The sequence below is a fragment of the Canariomyces notabilis genome (genome assembly GCF_033297395.1).
Source record: "Canariomyces notabilis strain CBS 508.74 unplaced genomic scaffold N656scaffold_1, whole genome shotgun sequence".
Taxonomy (NCBI): domain Eukaryota; kingdom Fungi; phylum Ascomycota; class Sordariomycetes; order Sordariales; family Chaetomiaceae; genus Canariomyces; species Canariomyces notabilis.
The window spans coordinates 219769-245598 of NW_027041823.1; the positions used below are offsets into that span (position 1 = coordinate 219769).

At 55.6% G+C, this 25830-nt stretch overlaps 6 protein-coding genes and 1 non-coding gene across 7 annotated transcripts; 4 read left to right on the forward strand and 3 right to left on the reverse strand.

Annotated features, from left to right (window-relative positions):
• Window positions 1-4491: 4491 nt before the first annotated feature.
• Window positions 4492-6647, reverse strand: N656DRAFT_793533 (Annexin; the record flags this gene model as incomplete). Its single annotated transcript, XM_064817180.1, has 2 exons — window positions 4492-4812; window positions 4884-6647. 2 exons carry the CDS (start codon window positions 6645-6647, stop codon window positions 4492-4494), a joined length of 2085 nt encoding a protein of 694 aa, XP_064674561.1.
• A 1342-nt stretch (window positions 6648-7989) lies between these two features.
• Window positions 7990-8758, reverse strand: N656DRAFT_4409 (uncharacterized protein). The gene is made up of 2 exons (XM_064809666.1): window positions 8380-8758; window positions 7990-8321 (listed from the first exon to the last, which is right to left on the reverse strand). The coding sequence occupies exons 1-2, from the start codon at window positions 8625-8627 to the stop codon at window positions 8210-8212; spliced, it is 360 nt and encodes a 119-aa protein (XP_064674562.1). The 5' UTR covers window positions 8628-8758; the 3' UTR covers window positions 7990-8209.
• Window positions 8759-9630: 872 nt separating this feature from the next.
• On the forward strand, window positions 9631-11817 carry N656DRAFT_825237 (uncharacterized protein; the record flags this gene model as incomplete). Its single annotated transcript, XM_064818441.1, has 2 exons — window positions 9631-10298; window positions 10370-11817. The coding sequence occupies exons 1-2, from the start codon at window positions 9992-9994 to the stop codon at window positions 11815-11817; spliced, it is 1755 nt and encodes a 584-aa protein (XP_064674563.1). The 5' UTR covers window positions 9631-9991.
• Window positions 11818-12033: 216 nt separating this feature from the next.
• N656DRAFT_t1 lies at window positions 12034-12104 on the forward strand. Its single transcript has one exon. It is a non-coding gene; the product is annotated as a tRNA-Gly (tRNA).
• Window positions 12105-12875: 771 nt separating this feature from the next.
• On the reverse strand, window positions 12876-18215 carry N656DRAFT_785865 (uncharacterized protein; the record flags this gene model as incomplete). Its single annotated transcript, XM_064816471.1, has 2 exons — window positions 12876-14522; window positions 14577-18215. The coding sequence occupies 2 exons, from the start codon at window positions 18213-18215 to the stop codon at window positions 12876-12878; spliced, it is 5286 nt and encodes a 1761-aa protein (XP_064674564.1).
• Window positions 18216-20351: 2136 nt separating this feature from the next.
• Window positions 20352-21224, forward strand: N656DRAFT_764312 (Cu/Zn superoxide dismutase; the record flags this gene model as incomplete). The annotated part of the gene is made up of 4 exons (XM_064813320.1): window positions 20352-20364; window positions 20642-20821; window positions 20887-21038; window positions 21090-21224. The coding sequence occupies 4 exons, from the start codon at window positions 20352-20354 to the stop codon at window positions 21222-21224; spliced, it is 480 nt and encodes a 159-aa protein (XP_064674565.1).
• Window positions 21225-22339: 1115 nt separating this feature from the next.
• Window positions 22340-25084, forward strand: N656DRAFT_699554 (uncharacterized protein; the record flags this gene model as incomplete). The annotated part of the gene is made up of 2 exons (XM_064810796.1): window positions 22340-22556; window positions 22647-25084. The coding sequence occupies 2 exons, from the start codon at window positions 22340-22342 to the stop codon at window positions 25082-25084; spliced, it is 2655 nt and encodes an 884-aa protein (XP_064674566.1).
• Window positions 25085-25830: the final 746 nt, after the last annotated feature.

Here is a 25830-nt window from a genome sequence, read left to right on the forward strand (position 1 = left end):
AAAGCCACGATCGGTAATTTCCCGTCTGAAGGCCTGTGGATTCTGAAAGGCCGAATGCCAAACACCCCTGGTCCCCCGGCTACAGGTACTGCTTGGTACCGGTACTGTTAGGGAAGGGAAATGAAATTTCAATTTTCCGAAATTTCAACCCTTCTATGGAATTTTTTCTTTCAAACGGCCCATGAATTTCAATATTTTTCATGTCAAGGATTTTTCTCCTAAATATGTAGGTCAGGAGGCTGCAGAATACTCTATAAGCTTCCCAATTTCAGTCTTTCAGGGGCATTTCCCTTGAGGATCAGGAATATCTTCAAAATGGCTCTGGATCAGGGGAGTCGAGAGCCCAGCAACAGGGTAGGTCGGTTGAAGAAGATACAGGTGGCTGGGCATACATAACCCTAACCCTTGTGGGCTTACTGCCTTCTAAAAGGCGTTAGCTGAAATGGCGGAAATTTCGAAATTCAAGAGCCATTTTTCAGTTTCCGAATTTCGAAGCCGTGATGGAAATTTCCCATCCCTAGGTACTGTGCACGTGGACGGAGCTAAGCTATGTTCGTACTGGTCTTTGGGATTGCTCTGCAGATGGATTTTGAAAGTTGTCTCCAAACTCCCAGATAGGATGACTGTTGAATCCTTTTTAATCAAGTGGCGACGCTGGGCCAGTAAAGGGGGAAGCTCAGATGCAGCAGGATTGAAATGCTCAAGGTAACTTTACCATCCGTTCAGAGACGGGATCCGGAATCCCCATCTTCTCGCAGGGTCTTCCGATGCCATGAGGAGCATCGGGCTCGGGCTCACTCCGAGTCCGTGCCCCGCCCCCCGTCCCCGCGGCCGCCTTGCGAGCAATCAGCGCCTAGCCTGACCGCCGACCACATCACCGAGCATGCCAACTCAAAAGAAATCCCTAGACAACCTAGAACTCTTGGGCGCTGTATCCGTTGCACGTATTGTACTTCCTATGTAGTTACACACATTTCGAGCAAGCCAGGCTCAGCTCACTGTCGGCGTCAACTGTGCTCGCTGGGCTTCCACTTCCACCCGCCTCTCACCAAGACATGATGCTTCGAGGTACCTGATGTACAGTACATACCTTGAGCAACTGCATCCCCAAACCTGCCCTTCATTCTTCCTGTTGGCTGTCCGGCGTTTAGACGAAATACGCAGAAACCTCAACTGACAAGACCTTAGGGCTGACACCCTATAATAGGTGCACTTAGTCGATCCCTGTTCCCTCGTTGTTCTTGTGTGAATTACCTTAGATACCAAACCTAACGGTAGCGAGGTCAAGCGTGACTGCAGTGATGCGGCAGGGCGAAATTTCTTAACGCGCCTAGAGGGAAACGCTAACAAGCCAAGGGCGACCAATGAAACCACCCTTGAAAGGCAAATGGGATGCGGAGTTAAGTCCGGCGAAGGATTGGTAATGTCCGCATATGAGGATTCGAAAAATTCAGGGGTGCCATATCCCGTTCGTGCCTGGATTTCTCAGCTGACTTTTACCATGGACTGCTTTCCTGTCAAGGAACATCCATAGAACTTGCACTATTACATGGAGAAAAGCGCAGAGGAAGGGAAGAGAATCAAAGAGAAAAGGGGGGGAAGCCAATCGCCGAAGTGGACGAGCTGTACTTTGTAGAAGCTCTTCAGATGCAAATAATCCCCAATGGTGATATATTAATTACGGTATTGTTACCCTTACCCGTACTGTACGTATGTACGGATAGTGTACGCTAACACCGCAATCCGCGGACATCGAGCGCCAAGACTCGTTGTCATTCTGCCAACCTTCCAGCTTGTCACACCTTACACAGTACCTCGCCGACCTCACAGTAGCCTGACAGCAGAAAAATTGAGCCGACCCCGCTCCGTTTCCGAATGCGAGCGGAACAGTGACCTTCACTGCAGTACTAACATGACTGCACAGGCATGCCTGTTGACAGCAGCTCGGAGTACGATTGCCCCTTCCGATATACGCCAACCCGCCACTCAGTAAGCAAAGCATGTGCGTAGTGTACCTACTTCGAAGTTCGAACATATCTGGCCTCAAATGGGACGAAACAGACAAAGAGTCCTTGCAGATAACTAATGGCAGTTATGAGTCAACTGCATACCGCTTCTGACTCTCTAGACTACAATATCAATACGCTCTTTCCCGAAAGAGATCATGCGGCAGGCGACCAATTTCAACCACACTGATCCGTCAATGCAGGCCACCGGTGATCAGTCTCACACGCACACAAATACTCACGGCTTTCACAACGTTGCAGAACGGGCTCACACATGGATATTGTAACACGCAGTAGCCACCATTTTGCAACACAACACAAGCCTACAACCTCTCCGGTTCCCAATTACATAGCGATGCCCAGGGATGTATGTACTGCAACGGGCGGAGGGGTCTAACCGAGGCTAGACTCAGCATTTGTTTGTTGAAAGCATCAAATTTGTCAGCCAGCGGCCCAAGTCCCATACCCATAACCATGTCGACGCCCTACGAAGGACAAGCCCATGGCGAATTGATGAGGATACCGTTTCACATATCATATGTTCTGCCAAGGCGGGAGGTTTGCACAGGGCACACAGTCCTCCCATGGCACACATCTAGTTAAGGTCAGCTGGGTTGTTAAGGTACAGAAGGTACAATATCCGTACTAGATGCAGAAGCGAGTAGTTGCCGATGAACCACATTGGTGTGCGACCCATTCCACGCTCCCGTCTCGGCCCCTCGCTGGCACTCGCTGTCATATCATCGTCCGAGGTCCGATTCCTCGGATCCGAGCTAGCTTTCGGACGAGCACAGTACATAAGGTGATGAAGCTCAAGCCACGTCAAGAGTATATGTAAGTGGCTACGGTATCTCAGTCCAATCGTCCGTCTTCCGTTGGACTCACCGATCAGAGGAGCACCTATCGGGCCTGACGAATGCTCCGAGGATGGTCGGAGCATCCGTTCGGGCGCCAGGTCCATAAATGACTGCTTTCTACTATTTTGTCTCTTCACGGGGCTTGTAATCCCTCATCTTATCAGGTAGTATGAGTATTGAGGGACGGGGCGGGCGAGACTGAGCTGCTTGCCTATGCCTCGGCACTACATACCGTAGCAATGCTGTACAGTACCTGCTCACTCTCGGTCGCGGTACTTTGCGAGGGTACGATATCTGTTAGTGCAGCCAAAATTTCACACCCGAAAATCGTCCTCTCGACTACCGCCCTTAACAGAATCCCGCCCTAAGGTTGTACCTTTTCTGAAGCTGCCAAAGCTTCACAGAACACTTCCAAGGAATCCCATCTAAACCGCAACCTGCACATTTCGATGCCTGCCCAAATCCAATGGCACAGAGAATCGAGTTCCTCCATGGATCACTGCACTTCCATATCTCCAAACCAAGTGTTGCTTATGTTGCTTACTACTTGCCTGCAGTACTAGTAAGGTCTGTTCCCCTCACATCAAAACCCGGACCTGGCAAACCCGGCCATAGATGAGGGGGGCGGAAATACTACGTACACGTAAAAGACAGAGTCTAAACGAGGTCGGAATCCGAGTGCGAATCGGGTTCCATGTCAAGGAAGGACTTGACCCGTCGCATCTACAGGATCTTAGTGCAACAGTTCACTCTTGTGATGAAGGTGGTGAGATCCGATACGCTCTGCTCCCTTGCTTGTTTGGGCACATTTATCTACCTAGGTATCTACCTACGCACTTGGTAGTGTACATGCAGTCAAGGTACTGATAGGATTGGACTAGGAGCGCCGTCACGGTGCAGAGCAGTAGCTAAATCCATGTTACACAGAATTGAGTCGGACAGTGGAATGGATGGCCGATAAAGGCCTCGATTTCATACCTAGCGCTTTCCCATGCTTGAAGTCTCGCGCTGCGAGACACCAGGTCAGTTCTTCCTTTACGTTGCATATAGTACTATTTGTAGACAACCTTTGAAATATCCAATGTCTTATCTGGCACCCCCTCCTGCATCGACATCTGCGTGTTCCATGTTCCATGTCTGGTATCTGGGCCGGGAGGTTTGTCATGTTCAAACCCTCGATGCATATAACGGACCACGAATGGCTGGCACTAATACCTAAAACAGGTACTCACATATTATAAAGCTGACGGTCGCCTACAACCGACTGTGGGAGCTACGAGGATGACATGATTTCCGTGACTCTCAGGGTGTGAGACCAACTTGATATAGGTAGCCATCCCGCATTTCTAGACGCACTGGGATAAAAACGAATCACACTCCCATTGAATGGTATATCTCGTAGTAGCAAACCGGAATGCCCACCAGCCGAGACCGACATCTCAGGTATCCTAGGAAACAGCACACTCTCCCGTCCCTTAGCCATAGGAGATACCCAACTTTGATGATATGGACACCCTGAAAATAAAACCAACCCGTGATGCCCTTCCCCATCAACAGTCAACAGACGAGGTAGTGCTCGAAAACAACTACGTATGTACTTGTACTGGCCGGCGCTTCACAGCTTCGTTTCACCGATGGATATCCACGCGCTCGACCCTCCTCACGTCGTCGGGCATGCGGGCGATGCACAGGGCGGCGCAGAACTCGCCCCACTCGCCCTTTGTGGCGTCGCGGACGGCGTCCTGCAGGTCGGCGCCGTACTGCTCGCGGAAGGCGCGCTTGACGAGCGCCATGTGGCTCGCGTCCCAGTGGTACCGCACGAGGCGCGAGATGAGCAGCTCGCGGCGCAGCTCGTCGCGCTTGGACGCCGTCAGCGCGTGGTGCAGCAGCATGGCGTCGCGCACCGGCTTGTTGATGACGCCGTTGAGGATGTGCGCTAGGACTTCGCCCTGGGATTGAGTTGTGTGAGATATTGGGGGAAAGAAGGGAGGGAGGTGGGGGAAGGGAGAAGAATACTCACCACCAAATTCCCGCTCTTCCTCAGGGCATCCTTGGCAAAGTTGGCCCCCTTATACCGCTCCCTGTACTCGCGCAGCACCTCCCTGAGGTGCGCGTCGCTGCGCTGCGTCACGATGGAAATCATGAGCGACTCGCCGCCCTTGTCGCTCGAGACGGCGCGCCACAGCTGCCGCGCGTCGTCCTCGACCAGCTCGTAATCGATCCTCACGGGGCGGCCGTACGCGTCCGTCTCGTCCATCCTCGTCTCCTCCAGCACCATCAGCACCGCCTTCTTGAACTTGTCCTCCTTCAGCTCCGTCTTCATGCACTTGACGAGGCTGTTTGCGTACTTCTTGTCGCTGAACCCCTCCTTAATGGCCCGGATCTCCTCGTTGGTGCGGCCCATGAGCGACTCGATCAGCAGCTCCCGCCGCGTCTTGTCGCCGTGGTACCAAAAGTTGGCCCAGTAGGCCTCGCTCTCCCAGCGACCGAGCGCCGTCGCGTAGCAGGCCTTCATGAGGTTCGGGTCCTCGTCCTTGAGGCGGGCGCGGATATGCTTGGCGATGTTGACGCCTTTGCGCTCCGCTCCCGTCTTGACGAGTCGCTTGTACTCGACGCGCAGCTCCATGACCTGCTCGTGTGTCAGCCCGGGCAGGATCTCGATGAGCGGGGCCGTCTCGGGCGCGCGCTTCTCGCCCTTGAGCGCCTTGGCCAGCCGCGCCGCGTCGTCGACGGGGTCGTGGAACCGCGCCCGCCGCGACGTGCGCGACGACTTGGCCTTGTCGCGCTCCCCGTCCGAGTCGATGGGCGAGAGCGCCTCCAGCACTTGCGCATTGCTCGTCGGGATGAGCAGCGGTGACGGCATCGGCGACATGGACTGGTATGTCCCGTGGTAGGCCTCGAGTAGAGGCGAGGGGGGTGCCGACGAGAGCGAAAGAGATGCGGCGTGGTGCGGCGTCTGCACCGTCAGCATCGACATGCGCCCTGTGGGCGGCTGCGGAGACCGGTCGCGCTTCATCGCCGACCTGAGCTCTCCGCCTGGCGCGGGACTGGGCGAGCGGCGCCCGCTTGCACGGCCGGACGGGCCGAGAGGGTCTAGGTGAGTGGTGGTGGCGCTGTACCGGTGCTCCTCCGTCTTGGCGTACTCCCAAGGCTTGGGCTGGGCATAGACATAGCTGGCAGCCGGCGGGGAGTCTGAGGAGGCGGCGTCGCGCTTGGAGGGACCGGGCAGTTTGCCGTAGGCTAGGTCTTCCTCGAGCTTTTCTTTCTTGCGGCGGCGCTCACGCTCCTTGTCCGAGTCGCGGTCCTTGTCGCTGCGGAGCGAGTCGCGTGACTCGCGCGGGGAGCTGGGCGGTTCGACCGTCTTGATGTGGGCGGCGTACTTCTGGGGCAGGTACATGCTCTCGCGCCGGCGCTCCTTGTCGGAGTCCGAGGAATCCCGGTCCCGGTCGTTGTCACGGTCCTTCCCGTAGCGGTATTGGACTTCGCGCCGGGCCTCGGCGAACCGATCATCACGATCGTCAGCCGGTTTCCCGCGCGGGGCCGCTCGGTATTGACCATGGCTGTCGTCGAGGGAGCTAGGTGGCCACGTAGACAGGCGCTCATACTCATAGGCGGGTGATAAGGGGTCGCGCAAGGCGTCAGTGGAGCTTGGGTACGGCACGGCATCGACAATGCTGACCGAGGGACGACGGACACGGCTGCGGTCACGGTCCTCCTCGCCGCGACGGCCCGCGGGTGAACGGGACCGGCCGCGGCGGCTGCTGTCATCAACCTGCAGGGACATTTTCCGGCCAATATAGGCTCCCGGGTGGCGCCTTGCAGATGAGCCGGGCCCTAACCTTAGTTTCTTAGCTTAGGTAGAGCTGCAGTGTTTTTGCTTTTTGCCCACACAGAATGCCGATAAGGCGCCGAAATGCGGGGTGATCTTGTGGCCGAGAGACCCGCTCCGGGCCGCCGGTAAGGGAGCTGTCGTTACTGGAAGCCGCAGGAACGCAGAAAGCAAGATGGCCTTCTGTAAGTCACGGAAGAGATGACTTTCGAGAAAGGACGGCTGATGTCCTTTTTAAAAGCCTGCAGCCGAATTCAAGGGAGAAGGCTGCGGCGCAGTACGACAGACAGACAGCGGTGGTTGGTGATTTGGGCTGAGGTGAGGGGCGGCTGGGGCGCTGGGAGCTGGGATTGCATGAAAGCCATGAAACAAACCAGGGCACCTTGTCAAGTGTGGGCCGCCATCACACATTCAGCTGTTGCCTACGATAGGCTAGTGTAGTGTACCAGAGGGCTAACGGAGAGTTTAGTGCTGAGCCTGCTGACTGGACGGGTTTACGCTTGCTTTGTTCTTTTGTCCGAGATCAACTGTAATGCACAAACCAATTGACTTGCCCATCGTACGCGAGGGTTGAAGTCCAAACCAACGAGGCTGGCCATCTGTTCCAGTTGGTCCTAGTCCCGTGGTCTTCCCGCCTTCTCCGCAACAGCCCTAACGTCGAAGTCGAAGCGCCCCCGGGCTTGTCCCGTCCCTGGCTTTCCCAAAGCGGAAGGGTGCGTGCTTGGCATTGCTTGACCGCCCCTCCGATGTCCCCACAATTCCCGGACCCGTGTCATGGTAGGGCAGATCCGATGAAACTCAGATCCAATCAGCCTTGGGACATCCGGATCGGTGCTCACCGAGCTTGTGTACCGGCGCACCGGTTTTGTTGTCGTCCGTTGTGCAAATAAATAGACCGCCCTGAAGTGCTGGCAGGATCGTGACACGGATGGATGTATGTGATGATTGCCATTGGACAAGAAACTGTTGGGCACAACAAGTGGGCGTGTGATGTGGTCATCAACGGCTTCGACTGGCTGTTGACACAGGCTCGGATGTGCTGCCAAGTATCCAGCAGCCTGTTGAGGCTCAAGTTCATCCGATCTCAAAGACCCGTGGAGACCAGCACAGATTAAAAGAACTGGGAGACGTCATTGTCCTCCGGAGAGCCGGATTAGGTAACCGGATGCCGGACAATTCTGCTGATTTCGGATTCATGCGGCTGTCGGGGGCTCGCGCTTTCTGACGAGATGGCCTCTCGATTCTCTGGGGCGTCGTTAACCCGCTTGATGAACTGGCTGCTATTCTCATGACCCCGTAGACACCACACCCTAAGGTGAGCTCATGGCTGGTCAACCATGCCCCCAATGAAGAAATTGCGACAAAAATGCGTGCTTCGCCGTACAACATGTAAAGGGTAAATATGCGAAACAAAACGCCGAAACAAGGAGGGTTGATGCTGGGATATCATGAATCTCCCATGACGCCGGTCCGATGCTTTGCTGTTTGCAGCTGTTTGCTGCTCCCGTCCAAACTGTCTACACTCGCAGCCTCTGTTTCTCATCCTGGGTACTGCGTTGGTGCGCTGTTAATGCATCGACTGTCAAGACCGGCTCAACTAGTGTTTGCTCCATCCGAATTGCTTCTGGCCTAGGGGGCGAGCGGGTTAGATCAGCCCACACCAGCGAGATTGATGAGGGTAGCTTACTTCCTTCGAAAAAGACTCTTCCCCGTCTCCATCACGATAACCCACAGTACGAAGGCCACCACCAGATACACCACGAGCATATCATTGCGTTCTGTCGTTTGCCTCTCTAGCTGACTAGGCATCACTGGCCGCGCGAATTCATCGAGTTCTGTGACATCTCTAAGCGTTTCTTTTGAGACAACATGTGCCGGCAGGCATTTCGCGAGGTGAGCCACTCCGAGAGTGAGACATATCCTGCTTGCCCTCATCTTGCGCGAAGAGTTGCGCTCGCCGGCGCCAGTCGTGAAGGTAAATTATTGCGGGAGCAAAGAATAAGCTGTCTGTGGGACGGGGCTGGTTGGGGTATAAGAATGTATGTCAGACAAAGAAATGGTGTCTAACTAGCCCGGCGCCGACTGGCTATGAAGGCACGGAAAAGCGAATGAGTGTCGTCAGTGGCACGGCTAATTGAGACAGAATGTCTTAGTGTACAGTATGGCATGTATCCGTACAGTCGCCCAAATGGTGCCGATTAGCCGTGGAGTGCCAGAGGAATTCGAGATGGCGTTTTCCGTAGGAGAGGTTGAAAGAGGATGCGTAACTTTAAACGATTTGTTAGACCAAATCCGCAATACTGATGCCTGCCGGCCTTGCAGGAAGGAGCAGGTAGGTAAAACATATAACACATGACAAGTGCGCGAAGTAGCATTGGTCTAGACCGTCCGGCAGGTGAGAAGTTATTGTGTACTCCGTATGTAGGTTGCAGCCACATTCCGCTAGCATCAAGCTTTTTTGAGACAAGCTCCAACTTAGCTCCTGCCTTGACTACCAGTAGGTAACCATGGATGCAGCTCACGCAGCGATGAGTTAGCCCCTATTCGGCGCCTCATTGAAGCCCCTGCCATGTCTCGGTAAAGATTTGGAAGAAATCCGCGCAGGTTGAATGTTTCCTTGCTACTTCGTACTTCGTACACGTGTACGAGGATGGATCCCACAATTCGGACCAGGGCGGTTGAATCCGCCTGGAGGGGCTCGAGGGGTATTGGGGGCTGAGTGAGATCCAATTCTTCGATTATCGGTGCATGCTGAGGCGAGATTACAAACGAACACGAGAAGTGCGCTTATTCATGGAACCAACTGCATAGGTAGCCCGGTTTCACATTCATACCATACCTACCTTATTTACGAACTATCACCATGGCCTAGAAAGTACGGAGTACATAGGTCGTGCTGAAGAAACAGATCAATAAATTGAGCATTTGCGTCGTTACTTGATAGTAAGGTGATTTGGGCTTATTAACGTTACCATTCCTGGTCGCAGATCGGGCTGGATTGGTCTGTGAGACCCCTGAACCGTACCCCTGGCGGCATGATGATGCAGAAACCAATGCTCCGCTTTGGTTGGATGCTTTGGGAGACAAGCATTTCCAACTTCCACCGTCAGACCCACAGAGCGAGGCCAAGGAGTCAAGGACACCATCTCAAGTTTCTCGAGGCTGGTATTGTACAAGATACGTACGTAATGTCCAAGACCTGTTCTCTTTTGTAAATTGACCGATTCGGCCCCACGATCTGTGCATCACCCAGCGCAGCATCTCATGGTGCATGCATGGAGCAGCGTCCGCTCTGATCCATGGCCCCTCCCTCGGGTCTCCATCAATCCTCCATCGCTTCCGATTTCGAGGCGCCGTTTCCGCCCTTGGTCCGCTCGTCCACCGTTCCCGCCAGCCTCAAGTCGCACCGCGTCGACCCCTCCCATTTGGCGCCCGAAGACGCCTACGCTTCCTTTTCACCCCCGCGCCGGACCTCAACCTTTGACAGCGCGGGAAATGGGTCCGGGACAGACTCACGCCCGCGCCGCATCAGGCGCAAAGATGCAAGTCGGAGTCGGAGCCGAAGGCGCAAGCGCTTCCAGAAGTTGCTCTGGGTGAAACAGTCATGTAGGCCTCGCACGCCATCACTGCCATCACCTCTACTGTTCTCAGGACCACTCACACGCGCCTTCGTGCAGACCCCGACAACTACACGGACCAAGCAACGTTCCTCGAGAACCTCCAGCGGAACCCGCGGGTCCAGCCCTACGACTTTTGGCCCTTGGTTGCCGACTCAACTGTCATTGTGCAGCACGTCTGTTCAGTCATAATCTTCGTTGTGTGTTTCGTCGGCATCTTTCAGGAGCGCGTCAGCCCCGTGTCGGTGGTCGGATGGGGCAGCTTCGCAACCTTCCTTGGCTGGCTATTATGGGACTATTGGGTGACGCAAGAGACCCAAGGCGGTACCGCCGACGCTGCTGCCAGGGGGAGGATGATGCGTGGTGAACGCACCTACGAGGAATATCGCCGTCCGCATCGGCATAATTCGAGTCTTGGCCAGCCAATACTCAATACCAGCACTGCCAGCATCTCGAGCACGTCCAACTTCCCCTCAGCCGCTAGCTCGACGTCGAACCTCCTCCAGGACTATCACCACAACCTACGTCGACAGTCTTCCCAACCGCCTTCTAACGCCAACAATAACTCGAGCAACCGCAACAGCCTCCTCATTCCGGGTCACCCCTACTCCCGCTCCGCCAGCTCCATTAACTCCGCGACCTCCCAACCGGGCGCCAGCGCCCACAGCCAGACCAGCAGCGCAGCGACCGCCAGCCGTCCCAACGCAGATGGCTACCAACCCGAAAAACCACCCTCTCGCCGCACGCCTACCTCCTCTCCGGCCCGCGGCTCCAGCTCCGATGGGCGCAGCACCCCCGCTGGCGGACGGGCCTACGTACGCGTGAGCACCATCAAGTCAGCCATCCTCATCTACTTCACGCTGCTCGGTCTATCACCCATCCTCAAGTCGCTCACGCGGTCGACGTCGTCCGACAGCATCTGGGCCATGTCCTTTTGGCTGCTGGCTATCAACATATTCTTCTTCGACTACTCGGGCGGGCCGCAGCGGCCCTCTCCCGCCGCAGCGGCCGCCGCGGCGGGATCATCACCGCAACAACACAACAGGACATTGAAGCGCATGCCCGTCGCCTCGCTGTCCACCAACGCCGCGCTCATGGCCTCGACGGTGCTCGCCAGCCGCCTGCCCTCGACGGGCCAGGTCTTCAGCCTCACGCTGTTCAGCATCGAGGTGTTTGGCCTGTTCCCCGTCTTTCGGCAGTACGCTCGCCACCGCAGCTGGCGGTATCACGTGATTCTGACGGTGCTGCTCGTGCTGGGCGCTGGCGGCGGGGTAGGCATGGTGCTCGGGGACGCCGAGGGCGCCGGGAAGGAAGGAGGCTGCTGGAGCTGCTGGCCATGGAAGAGAGGGCTGCTGGGCATGGTGGTGGGCTGCCTGATCTCGGCCGTGGCCATGGGCGGGTGTAGCTGGTGGCTGATAGGCCTGCAAAAGTACAAGAACGAGATCTACGGCCCGTGGGACCCGGCCAGGCCCATCATTATCAGTCGGAGGCACTGGGATGATGAGTAGCTCGTTCTGTTATGTAGGTTTATAATTCATGTGGTTGTTTGGTATTCTGAAATGATGCGCCTCAAAGTTAGACTCGAAGCTTCGCTTGGGGATAGTCATGCTTATTATCTTGATGAGGGATGCATCGTGGATACACCTCACCTTCGAGCAGATTGTATGCATGACCAGCCCTAATAAGCTAAAGTTTTTGGGCAAAAACCTAACAAATCAGAAACAGCGTCAGTGGTTTAGTGGTAAAATCCATCGTTGCCATCGATGGGCCCCGCGTTCGATTCGCGGCTGACGCACATTTTTAACCTTGCTTTTTATTCCAATCTGGCCCTTCTTTTTTTTTTTCCCGTCATCTGTATCCTAGCATGAAATGAATTGGGCTGCTCCCAAAACCTGGGTATACTCTCACCGTACGGCTGAGACACCTCCCGCTTGGGTCAGTCAGTCTACATCATTCCAACCATGGAGTCAAGCAACAGCCTCATTCATTCAACGGCGGTCACAAAGCTACAGAAACACCAAGGTTAAGCGAGTAAGCAGGGCTTCTCATTGTTTTACCATTGCCTCGCTTTCACTGTGATTTAATAATGCCCAATAACTGGGGGGTCAGACCGGAACGCCATTCAAGAAGACGGGGCAACACACGTCATGTCAAGTCAGCAAAACCGGGGAATCGTAAGGACCAAAGCTCAGAAGGGAAGGATTTAGAAGAAAAGAGATGAGGAAAAAGCAGAACTCCAACCCACAATGTTCATCATCCATCCGAGGAAGGAAGAAAATGAATCAAGATTCGTCATCAAGAAAACAGGAGAACAAAACGGTAATAACCCACCACTTTCCCGTCTTCTTCCAAAGCTCCATGCCCGTTCAAATGCTCCCTTGCCCTTCTTCCAGCTGTCCCAAGCGAGAAGCTCATCAGCGACTCTACTCCTTCCCTTCATCACGATCCATGCCCATCCATCTATCATCACGGTCATCAAGATTCCCATGCCCTACCCCCCAAGACCTCAGCGCACGCAAGAAGAAACCCAGCACCACCATGCTAAAAGAGCAAGCAAGCTGTATCCCTAAGATTTCTCCGTATGGCCATCATTGAGCAACATCTCCAGCACGATCTGGCCGCCGGGCACCTCCGGGTGACTCATGCAAATCTTGACTGTCCCCTTGGAGTCCGGCTGCGGCGGGGGCTGCAGGGACGCCGCGCCGGGCCCACTGGTGCTGACGCTGCCCGTAGGCCCTCTAAACCCGTAGTCCAGGCAGCGCACATCCCTGCCGGCAATGATCTGCCTGAGCCTGCCGTTCTCGGCGTTGCGGACCTCGACGTAGTCCTCGTTGAAGAGCAGCAGGTACTGGCCATACATGGTGGCGGCGCGCGCCTTCTTCTGCTTGCCCGAGTACTCCATGATGAGGGTCCGGCTGATCTCGCCGTGCTTGTCCACGTAGACGGCGCAGTCCTCGTAGGTTAGCAGAAACTCCTGGTCGTTAAGCTTGAACATGCCCAAGGGATGCGGCTCCTTGATGCGCGACGCAATGTTGGCGATCGCCGGCAGGCCCAAGTCGCGAGGGATCGATTGTGTCACCTTCTTATCGAGAGTCAGCAGTTCAAAACCCTTGGCAGTGGCCACGGCGATGTACGTCTGGAACAGGTTCAGTGAGAAGCACTCGGTGGGGATGTAGAACTCGTCAAAGTCACGGAAGGACTCGGTCGTGCCACTCCCGCCGCCGCGCCGGCCGCCAAATAGCCTCGATTTCTTCTCGGTGGATTTCTGGAAGACGGGCTCGAGCACCTTGAAGGTGTTGTGCATCCCCTCTTTTCGCTTGTAGAACAGGAGCATCCGGTCCTTCATGCGGGCTGTGGCAAAGAAGGCAACGTCCTTGGCCAGTCGTTGGGGTGCCCGCCGAGGGTTGTCGTGGGACGGCGCCGGAAAGTTTGAGACAGGCGCCACCACGTCGAGCGGGTACGAGATCAGTGATCGATCGGCAATCAAAAGGCAGACCGAAAACTCCTCTAGGACGGCGATCTGCGTGACCTTGCTGATCTGGACGGATCGTGTCCATCCTCGGGGATTGGCAGACTCGGAGATGTAAACACCGTAGTCTGTCCCGATGGCAGTAATCGACTTGCCAAATGATGTAAAGGTGCAGGCGCAGTTTACAGTTGCCCTGCACACCGGCGGGGGGCCCCTGCCTGGGCCGTACACGTGCTCCATCTCCCGGATAGCCCTGTCCAGCGGAGTGCCCCTGATAGACACGCTGGGTTGCCTTCCTAGAGGCGACGTGGAATCGTATGCGAAGGCGCCGTCGGAAATGACGCGTAGGCGGAAGGGTTCGGCATTCTGCGCATGCAGTGCTCGCGCGTGCCTGGTCTTGGCCTCGATGATGGCCGAGCACCAAGCCGAACGCTCTTGGGCCGATGATGCATAGAGAGTGTATATCTCGTGACCGAGATGTTTTATCTTGAAAGGATAGATGATCTTGCCGTCATCAGGGGCCGAGGATGTCAATCGAGAGACGGTTGTTAGCGAGCCCATGGAGGAGCTAGTCCCTGTGTGCTCAATCCCAGGGCGATCGTTTCCGTTGGAAGCTACCTTGTTGAGCTGCGTTCCCGAGCCCGTTGCGGCAGTCGTCCGGGTGAGGGGAGCAGTTAAGCTCTTTTGCTTGGCCACAGGGTCGTCGTTCATGCTCTCCAGGAAGAGTAACGGCATTGGGATGGGCTGGGCAGACAGTTAGCAGGCCGTAAATGACTACGTGATTGGCATTGGGCATACCTCTTTTGAAACGTCGTATTTCTTATCGCTCCTCCCGTCCTTGGAGGGTATAGCCTTCGCCAAGATAAAGTAGTGATCAAAAAGAAGAGCGTGTGTGTCTACCCAACGGACGCCTTTCGAGCCCTGCCTCTGGAGCTCGCCTTGTTTCAGTAGTTCTCGCCCGAGGTGATCGAGATTCAAAACGGATTGGAAGCCAGGCCGCAGGACTAGCATCGTCTGCAGCTCCAGCAGCTCAACCTGCTTGGTCATCTCCGCAACCTTCTCGTCACACTCATGGGTGACCTTCTTGATCTCCTCAAGAGCCCTGTCGAGATTGGTTTTCTCTTCACTTTCTCCCGGCATGTTCTTTTTGACCGTTTCAAGGAGAAGACCGTATCTTTGCAGCCGGGTGATGGGCGCCTTCACAAAGGTTGTCCACTCGAGACGCTTTGAGCGCTTGTGATCACGGACGACATCCAAGAACTGGCGGAACAGCAGGTTCCGAGCCGCCTCTTTCCGGATCAGATACGAGGCATAAGGGAACGAGGAACAGTACTCAATGTAGATCGGCCTGGCTTTGCGAATCCATTCGCGGAACAGGTCGCTGAAGCCGACGATCCAGGGACCCTGCTCCTTTTGCCGGTATTTGAGCTGGGCAAGCAGGTGCTCCTTGTTGATCTGCTGCACAGCATCCACTTTGCCGAACACAGCGTCGAGAAACTTGTCCATCCGGTTCGCGGCGATGATGGGCGGCTGCCAGGCGCGGAGCCAATCCCTATAGAGCAATCGCAGAACATCAAGCTGGTTCATGTAATCCTCCTCACCAGTGACAATCTCGTGCAGTACGTTTTGCCTCTCGACCTCCTTCTTGGGTTTGCTCTTAATGTCCTCCATCGTTACGCCGTGGAAAGTCGCCCAGTCCAGAATCACGACGTCCTCCTCAGACATCATGTTATCCAGGTTCACTTTCTTGAGCGTCCTACCGCAGTGGTATGAGTAGCACCTCACCGGAATGGCGTGGTCATGCAGTCTAGGCACAGCTCCATCGTCCTCGTGCAGCTTCGGCGCATAGCACCCCGACCCGGTTAGCTGCCAGAGCACACCCGAGAGCTCCCCTGACCCGAACTTGACCCATTCTTCCTCGGGAATCAGAATGCCAGCCGCAAACATGGAATCAACTACCTTTGCGGTCAGAATCTCGGCGTCGGCGACGTTCATGGTCGGAACCTTTGAGCAGAAGAGCTTGAGGACGCCTTCTTCAATCGTCTTCCTCTTCAGATCCGGTTCACCCTCGGCCATTTCGCGGACCCAGGAGGTTATACCGCTGAGGGCCCATGGCTCGGCACAACGCTTGATGTCGGCAGCTGTGAGTTTTGAGGGCACAAACTTCTTCCGTCTGCCGGTGGGCAAAGTAATCATATCATAGGCGGCTAGAGATGATGGCGTCGCCGCCTCGTAACCCTCGTACGGCGATCCCTGCTGGTAGGCTTGCAGATGCGGTTGTGACATGTGTTTCATGGCTCGCTTGCGCTCCTCGGATGCATCTGTCCTGGACCGAGCTGGGGCTTGCACGGGCGGCGTCTTGCTATGATCCAGGAGAGATATCGACCTTTCGACGTGCTGCTGGGCGGCATTCTGACCGGGGTACATCTCGTGACCGTCAGGAGGGTAAGGCAGCCTGGTGTCGGTGCTCAGTGAGTAGCTGTGCGAATACGCGGTCCTGCTCGACGGTTTGGCGGAAAGACGGGAGCTACTGTCTGGTTCGGGCGGAAGGGCCGGCAGAGGCCGGTTCGAGAGGCCAGGGTGCCAAAACATCTGGTCGAATGGGTAGTCCTCTTTGGAAGGCGAGTCGCTGCTCTGCCTCGAGTGGACCGACACTTGCTCGTCTCCATCATCAAAGCTCAAGCGGTGATTTTGAGGGGGAAGAAGGCCACCAGTGCCTCCATAGTCGACCGACACTTGAGAGAAGGGCGGGTATTCTGCTGCCTGACTCTGCGGAATAGGCAGAGGCCGTGGAGCGTCACCGGCTGCTGTTGCCGGCGGAGACCCGACTTCGTTCCCATATTGGAGGTTGCCAGCGTATCCCCCACCATACATTCCGAGATCCATTCCACCGTAGTCGCTGTCCGTGCTCGATTGCTCTTCGGTGGGCGGGGGGAGCTGGGATACGTCCGGCGCTGCCGCTGGGGCTGCCGCTGGAGCAGCCGCTGGAGCTGTGGGAGGTTCCATATACGTCGGAAAGGTCAAACCGCCAAACCTGCGATCATCCATGTCATCCTGCATCGCTAGAAGCCCGGCAGCACCCTCGGGGTCGCTCTCTTCGGAATCCCAGTTGTAGGTCGTCGAAATGTCGTTGTTGTTCAGGGCCGAGGAGGCGTTAGAGGGATACCGATTCACCCCCTGATTCGACGTCCTGTCAAACGAGGAAGTCCCATAGCTCCGCGTACTCTCGAAGCCGTCACCTGGGGTGCCGTTGGCGGGAAGGGGACGCTGGCCATGCGGTAATACTCCCAAATCCGAGACAATGTCCTGAATCAAAGTCTCTTGGGTCAGTTGGAGATCAGTATCACCTTGGCCATTTGTCCTCCAGTCGGGCTCTTCGGGCAAATCGTCCATCGGGCGACTGGGAAGCGGGGCGTTGGTTGGGTGCCTCTGGAGCTGTGGGGAGACCTGGCTACGGGTTGGAGGCGACGGCACTGGCGACGGTTGCGACCCGGAACGGGATGCTCGGTTGGCAAAAGAGGTCGGATCTGAAGAGTAATTTGGTCCAACGGGAATCTGGGATTGCACAGGATACGGTATTTGCGCACTCGACGTGGAATAGGAGGGGCTCGGGACGGGGCTAGAGCCGTTGGCAGCATAGGACCCTGAGTATTGTCGGGCGCCGTACCCGGCCGAGTATGTCGGTTCATACTGTGACTGTGATGGTTCGTACTGTTGTGAGACTGTGGAGGGAGGGTATTGCGGACTGTGGAGTGCTGGCTCATATCGCTGTGGAGCCGAAGGCGTCGTCGCTGATGTCGGTTGCGATCCACTGTAGGTCGAAGAGGGTGGGGCGGCGTAGGCCGTTGAGACGGGAGGAGCGGTAGGTGAGGTGTAGCCGCCATAACTGTAGTTGCCGTACCCTGCAACGGTAGAATGCCTTTGGGGGGCAGCAGTGCCGGTGTTCGCATATGCTGCCGGATTGTATGCCTGGGGAGTGTAGCTCGTCGGGGGAGAAGGGTAGGTCGGGCTTGAGGGCGTATACCTCGAGCTAGGACTGGGGTGGTACGGGAGAGAGGTCGACTGTGACCGAGCAAAGTGCTGGGGGTTGTAGGTCGAGTGCGATGGCGGTGGCGGCGGGACTTGAACCGTGTACTGGCGTTGGTAGCCAGTGGCAGCGGTATTCTGAGGGAGGTAGCTTGCACGGTTCTGGGGCGGGCGGGAGTCTGTAGTTGGGCTGCTTATGAAAAGCTCCTCCTCGCCCCTGCCGGTCGTCCCGGTATAGAGAGGTTGGGGCCGTGGCGCGGCTTGGTCGAATAGGCTGGAGTCGTCGCCCCTGTCGAAACTCGGTCTCCGCGCAGGATATGCGACGGGCTCTTGTTGGCCGGAGGGGGGAACGGTGTATTGCGCCGGGGGCACATGGCCGTACCGGCGCGAATCATCGCCGCGGAACGACATGTCGCGGGGTATCAGGAATCGGGATCTGGAATTTCGCAAAGTGATATCTTGACACGGGAGGTGGCAGCGACGGGGTCGGCGGGGGTGGCGCGGCCAGTTGGCTTTCGCACATTCAATGGCACAGGAGCAGAGCTTCTGCCACCGAGACACACGATGGCCGCGGTTCTTCAGTAGTCAATCGCCAGGTGTCTTCCCTAATCCTTTGCGACAGACATGAAAACTTCGAATCTGCTCAGGGATAGGCCACCGCGCAGTTTCGTTCCCAAGACCCGTTGTCGGCTCGCATTCGTCGGTCGAGGGAAAAACGACAGTGGGCTGAGCAGCGCGCTTCGCAAGTTTCGCAGGGTCCAACTGTCCAACGCAGCGGCGGTGGGGAAGGTCCTTTTTCTAGTAATGAGGCTGCATTCCGTCACAAGCGCTTTCACCACTAGTTAATAGACCCCGTATGCAGTTTCTCCAATGATGCCGTGGTCGAATATCTGTCGTCTTTATCAAGTCAACTCTTGGGATTTCCAAGATGGCGACCTGCCGACGTGGGTGACTTAGGCTGAGCCCAAGCTTGGCGATAGACAAGCCACATTCGGGCTGAGGATTTACCCTGAGTATGTAACTTAGCAGAGGCTGGGGCCCCGCGGCCTAGGTCAACGCAAGGGTGGTTCACGCTAACTACGATAGGTAATCAGTGTTGGGCAAACCCCATGATAAGGCAACCAGGGTCTTTTTTGGATGTCGCCTCCATCGATGCTTCCACCGGACGTTTTGGTTCGGTCGAATCGCATACCCAAGAGTGTGGACATTAAGCTTACCACACCTGATTCCTTTGCTGGCTTAATAGACCAAAGGGCCTTCAATCAGCCCTTGTTCGGATGAGAAAGTTTGTTTTTTTAGATCCTTTTTATCGACTAGGCGTTTGTATGCACAAATCTACTCTCATAACAACACTTCCGTTGGGTAGCAAGAAGTATGTACACATCTTCGTACCCTGATTTCCATATTAACCCAGTTGCACAACTTCGTCCCTAACATCAGCAAAGCGCCGGGTCTGCTTGATCGTTGCCCTGAAGCCCTTACCCCCGAATCAGGCTGAGCCGCGCTGGCTTGGCTGCCGGTCTCGGTGTTACATACAAGACGTCCTGGCCAGTCCCATTGTCGTTGCGAACTGAGTCGAGGTCGCACAACCACGTCTGGCCGAATCTACCGCAGCCTGGGGCGGATTACCTAGGCCTGGGCTGACTGGTCGATATCCGATGAGACTGGCGAATTCCCCAACGCAAGTGAACAAGCATCCAGGTTCCGGTGCTCCTGGCTACAGTACTACCGGTAACTCTAACATCGTCCATACCTATTCCCCTAACAGCTGTACAATACAGTACATACTTGAACAGTGACTATCCATTCCTCTAAGACATATCCAGCCCGATCATTGGAAACACATGCAGCATGCGAATTGCGAACTGCTTGAAGGCACGATTGGTCTCCGCATTTCGGCGGGCTTCCTTTTCCTTTCCCTGAACAAAGCATTAGTCATCGGTCCATTCTCCTCCCTTACTGCACCCCATTCCCATCTTCAATGTCACTGCACAGCTGCTTGCTAAGCACTCGAGGCACTGCGAGCTATATCATCGTCCCAAGCCAAGCAAGTATCCGGCCAAGGAGTAAGTGAGAACCGCTGATGAAAGAGAAGACTATGCAAGCCAAGATTCGTCTATAGTGTACAAGCACAAAACCTGAGAATACCATATCAACGGTGAAGTCTAGCTTACCATCCACTTGGAAACCCTCCACTTTGTCTGCTTGCACCGCCGCAAGGTGAAGCTTCAGGGTCAGCCACTGTAAATGTGGAGCCACCTTAAACGTGCTGTGAAAACTGGTACAGTATGGTACCTTAAGGTTATGACGCTGTGACGGCAGTGGTGCGGGGTCATAGAAACCCGCAGACACACCGGCTCGTCATGGTTGAAGCCCCACTTCATAGCAATCCGTGGGCTCCGAACGTTCTTCCTCGGAGTTTTGCTTATCTGCCCGAGCTCCTTTCCCTTCTCTTGAAATATCACTCGTCTTCCCCGTATATTCCTCACAATTCAATCAGTTAGTGAAGCTCGTCCAAACAAACCAATTCGCGCAATCACCGACAAAATGGTCAAGGCCGGTAAGTAACACGCTCTGAATTATACCCCGCCTTCCAGCCTGTGCCCCACGGTTCGGGAGCTTGTGTCCGGGGTTGGGGGGGTTCGAGTGCCCTGGAGACGGCTCGATCGGGCGGGCTCGTCCTTGATCTGGCAAGCAACCTTGACGGACACTCTATCTTTGACTGGATTAGGCCACCAAGGTTCTAGTCATCCAAACCCTGCACCGGGCAGCCGCAGGAGGCGACTGGGAACCAACTAGACGAGTCATTGGCAATCGCTAACATGCATGATTGTTAGTCGCTGTTGTACGTGGTGACTCCAAGATCACCGGCTCTATCGTCTTCGAGCAGGAGTCGGAGACTTCGCCTACTACCATCACCTGGGATATCACCGGCCATGATCCCAATGCCAAGCGAGGCATGCACATCCACACCTTCGGTGACAATACCAACGGCTGCACATCGGCCGGCCCGCACTGTAAGCAGCCAGGGTAGCTTCAGGGAGCTTCTTTGCAGGATTGAGGCTCACTCAGACTTCGCCAGTTAATCCCCACGGCAAGACCCACGGCGCCCCGTCGGATGAGAACCGCCATGTTGGTGATCTTGGCAACATCGAGACGGATGCCCAGGGCAACTCCAAGGGCACCGTGACCGACAAGCTCATCAAGCTCATTGGCCCCGAGAGCGTCATTGGCGTACGTCTTCTTGTGTCGCACAGTTGAGAGCCCAATCGCTAACTGGACTAGCGCACCGTTGTCGTCCACGCCGGCACTGACGACCTCGGCAAGGGAGGCACTGAGGAGTCGCTCAAGACTGGCAACGCCGGCCCCCGTCCCGCCTGCGGTGAGTTGATCTGCTTGCTCAACCATGCCTCTGCCTGAAGCTAACTCTGCACCCAAGGTGTCATCGGCATCTGCCAGTAAACCCACCCCTCGGCTCCAGCCGACGCATAGAAGGGGTAAATTGGCGTGGACAAGAACAGTCGAAAATGCATATGTATTGTACCATCCTCTTGGCCCCGTCCTTTGCTATCTAGAACTTCCTTAGGTAGCGGGGTGAGGAATGCAGTATGCGTCTCTACAGAACTTTAAAGCAGTTAGTTCCATTCTGGGTGCCAAAGAATGCTGAAGCTTGAGCAACGACACACCTCGGTTGAGATGCCGGCATATGGTGCCAACGCGGGGTACTATAGGAGAGTAACCGGTAGTGCAGTATATCCAGTGCAACAGCAAAAGCGTTCGGTTCGCTCCGATAGCCCTGAACCGAGAGACAATTCATATCAAACGTGAGGTATGTATCCGTATGTATTTACATACACATCAGATATCTGGGGCCAACAATTGAAGGTGTTAAAGGGTGGGGTCCGTTCCGAGTCTCGGCTAGCCACTGAGTGGAAGCACTGCCCCTGAACGCCTCTGGGGAAAGCGGTTACCCCACAGTCCCCAACTAAGAACAATCCAAAATTAAATCAATGAAAGCTGTCAAAAAGACCACGGTTCACAACTTCACCCGCCTCCTTCAAGTTGTTTCTCCCCGATACAGTATCGCTAACGCTAACACTTTGTCTTCCCCTTCACTCGACGCTCAACGCCTCTAGCACGGTATGTACTTCCATCTACCTTCTATATTCAATGGGTTCTGTGCCTTCCCGGCCACTCGGTTGGTGGAATGTGAGACAGGGTCTGAGAACCGTGATGGCAGCTATGGTATGGGCCCCGCGACCTGACCTTCTAGGCTCTCTGGACATGCCATTGTCTGCACCAGTGAACTTGTGAAGGAGGCCGCAGCCTCGAAACCCAGGTATTCTCTAGGCACAGTTCACCCCCTGCCAGAGGAGGTTTACTCGCCTCACAGCCTGTCGTGTGACTCGAACAGGACTCGGGACAGCTGGTGTGGAATTCAGCTAATCGAGATGGACAGAGGCGGCATCCTCGACTTGTAGTGGCTCTCGCCTTTTCAGCCCGCTCCTGTCCCCCCAAACGCCAATTCTCTCATCATGGCCAAAAGCTTCATCGCCAATGTCAAGTCGGTGCTTAGCGGAGACACCCTGATCCTTACCAGCCCAAACAACCCAGCAGCCGAGCGGACGCTTTCGCTTGCTTACGTTGCCGCTCCCCGCCTGAGCAAGGATGGCGATGAACCTTTTGCATTCCAATCCCGCGAGTTTCTGAGGAACTTGACAGTTGGGAAACCCATCAAGTTCAGCGTCTCGTGTAGGTAGATTATCCCCATCCGGCCGATGGCTTACACAACTTCGTGCCCATCGATATCAAAGGAGCATACTTACCTGGCTGCCGCACCAGATACCATTCCAAACTCGGGACGAGAGTACGGTACCGCTGTTCTTCAAGATGGGACGGAGCTCCCGGACGCATCAATCAGGGCTGGCTGGGTCAAGGTCCGAGAAGATGCCGGCAGAAAAGAGGAGTCCGAGGAGATTCTTGAGAAGCTTGAAAAGCTCCGAAGTCTAGAGACGCAGGCGAAGGATGAGGGCAAGGGCCTTCATGCGGGAACCGGCGGCGTGATTGAGGTCCAGAACGACCTCGGCGGCCCGGAATTTATGAACGAGTGGAAGGGCAAGACGGTTGACGGAATCATCGAGCGCGTCATTAGCGGTGACCGCCTACTCGTGCGTCTGCTCCTCAAGGACAAGAAGCACTGGCAGGTCATGACTCTGATTGCCGGCATCCGAACCCCTTCCACTGAGCGCGTCAACGCCTCGAACGGACAGACTCAGCCGGCTGAGGAATTTGGCAACGAGGCACGTGCCTTTGTCGAGCAGCGGCTTCTCCAACGTCAGGTGAAGATCAAGATTGTGGGGGCCAGCCCCCAAGGCCAGCTTGTCGCCACCATCCTACACCCTCGCGGAAACATTGCCGAATTCCTCCTACAAGAGGGCCTTGCTCGCTGTAACGACTTCCATTCTACAATGCTTGGCGGCGACATGACTGCCCTTCGGGCTGCCGAGAAGCAGGCACAAGAGGCTCGTCGTCGTCTCCACAAGGGCTATGTTGCCAAGGCCACCGATAGCAAGGAAAGTGATGCGATTGTCACCAAAATCATTGGTGCCGATACCATTATCGTCCGGAACAAGGCCGGAGCTGAGAAGAGGATCAGTCTGAGCAGTGTCCGCGGACCGCGTGCCGGGGAAGCTTCCGAAGCACCCTTCAGGGATGAAGCGAAGGAGTTCTTGAGGAAGAAGCTTATTGGGAAGCACGTCCGTATCTCCGTGGACGGCACCAAGGCCGCCACTGAGGAGTTTGAGGCCCGAGATGTAGCTACCGTTACCCAAGGGGGTAAGAACGTTGGCCTACAACTAGTGCAGGAAGGCTACTGCACAGTCATCAGGCACCGGAAGGACGACACCGACAGGGCGCCCAACTATGACGAGTTGCTAGCGGCACAGGAGACGGCCAAGGAGGAGAAGAAGGGCATATGGTCTGGAAAAGCACCCAAGGCGAAACAGTATGTCGACATGTCAGAGAGCGTCCAGAAGGCCAAAATCCAGCTGTCAACACTGTCGAGGCAGCGGAAGGTCCCCGGAATCGTCGATTTTTGCAAATCCGGTTCTCGCTTCACTATCCTAATCCCCCGAGAGGGCGTCAAACTCACGCTTGTACTTGCTGGTGTTCGAGCTCCTCGCGCTGGCCGCACGCCACAGGAGAAGGGAGAACCCTTCGGCCAGGAGGCTTTGGATTTGGCCAATAGGCGCTGCAACCAAAGGGACTGTGAGATCGATGTACATGATATCGACAAGGTTGGTGGCTTCATCGGCGATCTATACGTGAATCGCGAGAGCTTCGCCAAGATCCTTGTGGAGGAGGGCTTGGCATCTGTTCACCAGTATTCGGCCGAAAAGTCGGGCAACGCTACTGAACTATTGGCTGCTCAGAAGCGCGCAAAGGAGGCCAGGAAAGGCCTGTGGCACGACTGGGACCCGTCTCAGGACGCGGAAGAGGAGGAAGAGGCAACGCCTGCGGAGTCTGCAGACGCTTCCATCACGATCGAGAAGAAACCCGAGGACTACCGGGATATAATCATCACCAACATCGACGCCAACGGCAGGATCAAGGTTCAAGAGATTGGTAAGGGCACAGACGCCCTGGAGGCATTGATGGAGCAGTTCAGGCAGTTCCACTTGAATCCCACCAACAGCGCGACCATCAAGGACGCGCCAAAGGCAGGAGATTATGTGGCCGCCCAGTTCTCGGAAGACGGCGAATGGTACAGAGCCCGAATCCGCTCCAACGACCGTGCTGCCAAGGTAGCCGAAGTCGTCTACATCGACTACGGCAACTCGGAGAAACAACCGTGGTCCAAGCTCCGGCCGCTCAACCAGCCGCAGTTTACCGTCCAGAAGCTGAAGGCTCAGGCTCAGGATACTCAGCTCTCGTTTGTCCAGCTTCCGGCGGCTCCCGACTACCTCAGCGATGCCATCAACTACCTTTACGAGCTCACCGAGGGCAAACGGCTCGTCGGCAGCTTTGACTACGTCGACACCAAGGAAGGGCTGAGCTACCTTACTATATTTGACCCCAAGGCCGAGGGCGCCAACAAGGCCACTGAGTCCATCAACCGCAAGATGGTTCTGGAAGGTCACGCCCTCGTTGCGCGGAAGCTGAAGGCTTGGGAGCGGAGCAAGGTCTTTGAGCCAGTGCTCAAGAACCTCAAGGAGGCTGAGGCTGAAGCTAAGGAAGCACGGCGCGGTGTCTGGGAGTATGGTGATATAACTGAGGACTGAAAAGGCCGGCAGAAAGACCAGGTTATGGCTGCTGTGATTATTGTATGGGAGACTGGAAAAGGCGGACGGACTGGTTCAGGCTACTTGCATATCCTTATCCTAAGATCATGAGTGTGGGTAAAAAATTCAAAAGCACTACGTGTTAGTTCATGGTGTGGACCAGCATCGTCTTATCATTTTCTGTGATGCGCACCATTCAGGTACAGACGTTCTCCGCGCCGAGGAGAAGAAGCTGCTGTGGAGAGCTTTCTTTCCCGGCTATTCAGGGGAGTGGATCCCTTCTCATTGCCCAATCATGCGATGGGATGTGGCACGCCCAGTCTCAGGAGCTCGTAGTCGCGCGGCGCGCTGAGTAAGGGGCATTGAGACCAAAAGATCGGCGACAATGTCGGAGGTGCTGTCAAACCCAAGCGAGGATTGCGGTGCTTCATCGGAGTCTGGGAGTGCAGGTCGGGACACAGGGCATGGATGGCCTGAGTCTAAAGAAGAGACTGACGGTTGTCTTGTATAGTGCAGAAATATACAGAGTAACAAAGTGTTTAGAGTCATTTCTCCCATTCCAATAAGCTAAGAAAACAATGGAATGACAATACTTGTTCAGGGGTATGTTGGGGCTTCTGGAGTCGTGTGGAGGCGGCGGGCGGCGATGAAGAGATGAGGAATGGGGGTCTGCTATGACGAAGGTACCCCGCTAAAAGCTCGCGGCATATTATTACCCGCGAGACGGCTTGCCCCCGATCACAAAA

Coding starts and splice junctions, on each gene's coding strand:
- N656DRAFT_4409 (XM_064809666.1), bottom strand. CDS start 8,627: ATGAGGGCAAGCAGGATATGTCTCACTCTCGGAGTGGCTCACCTCGCG. Junction 8,322..8,379: donor AAGAGTCTTTTTCGAAGGAA/GTAAGCTACCCT, acceptor CTCGCCCCCTAG/GCCAGAAGCAATTCGGATGG.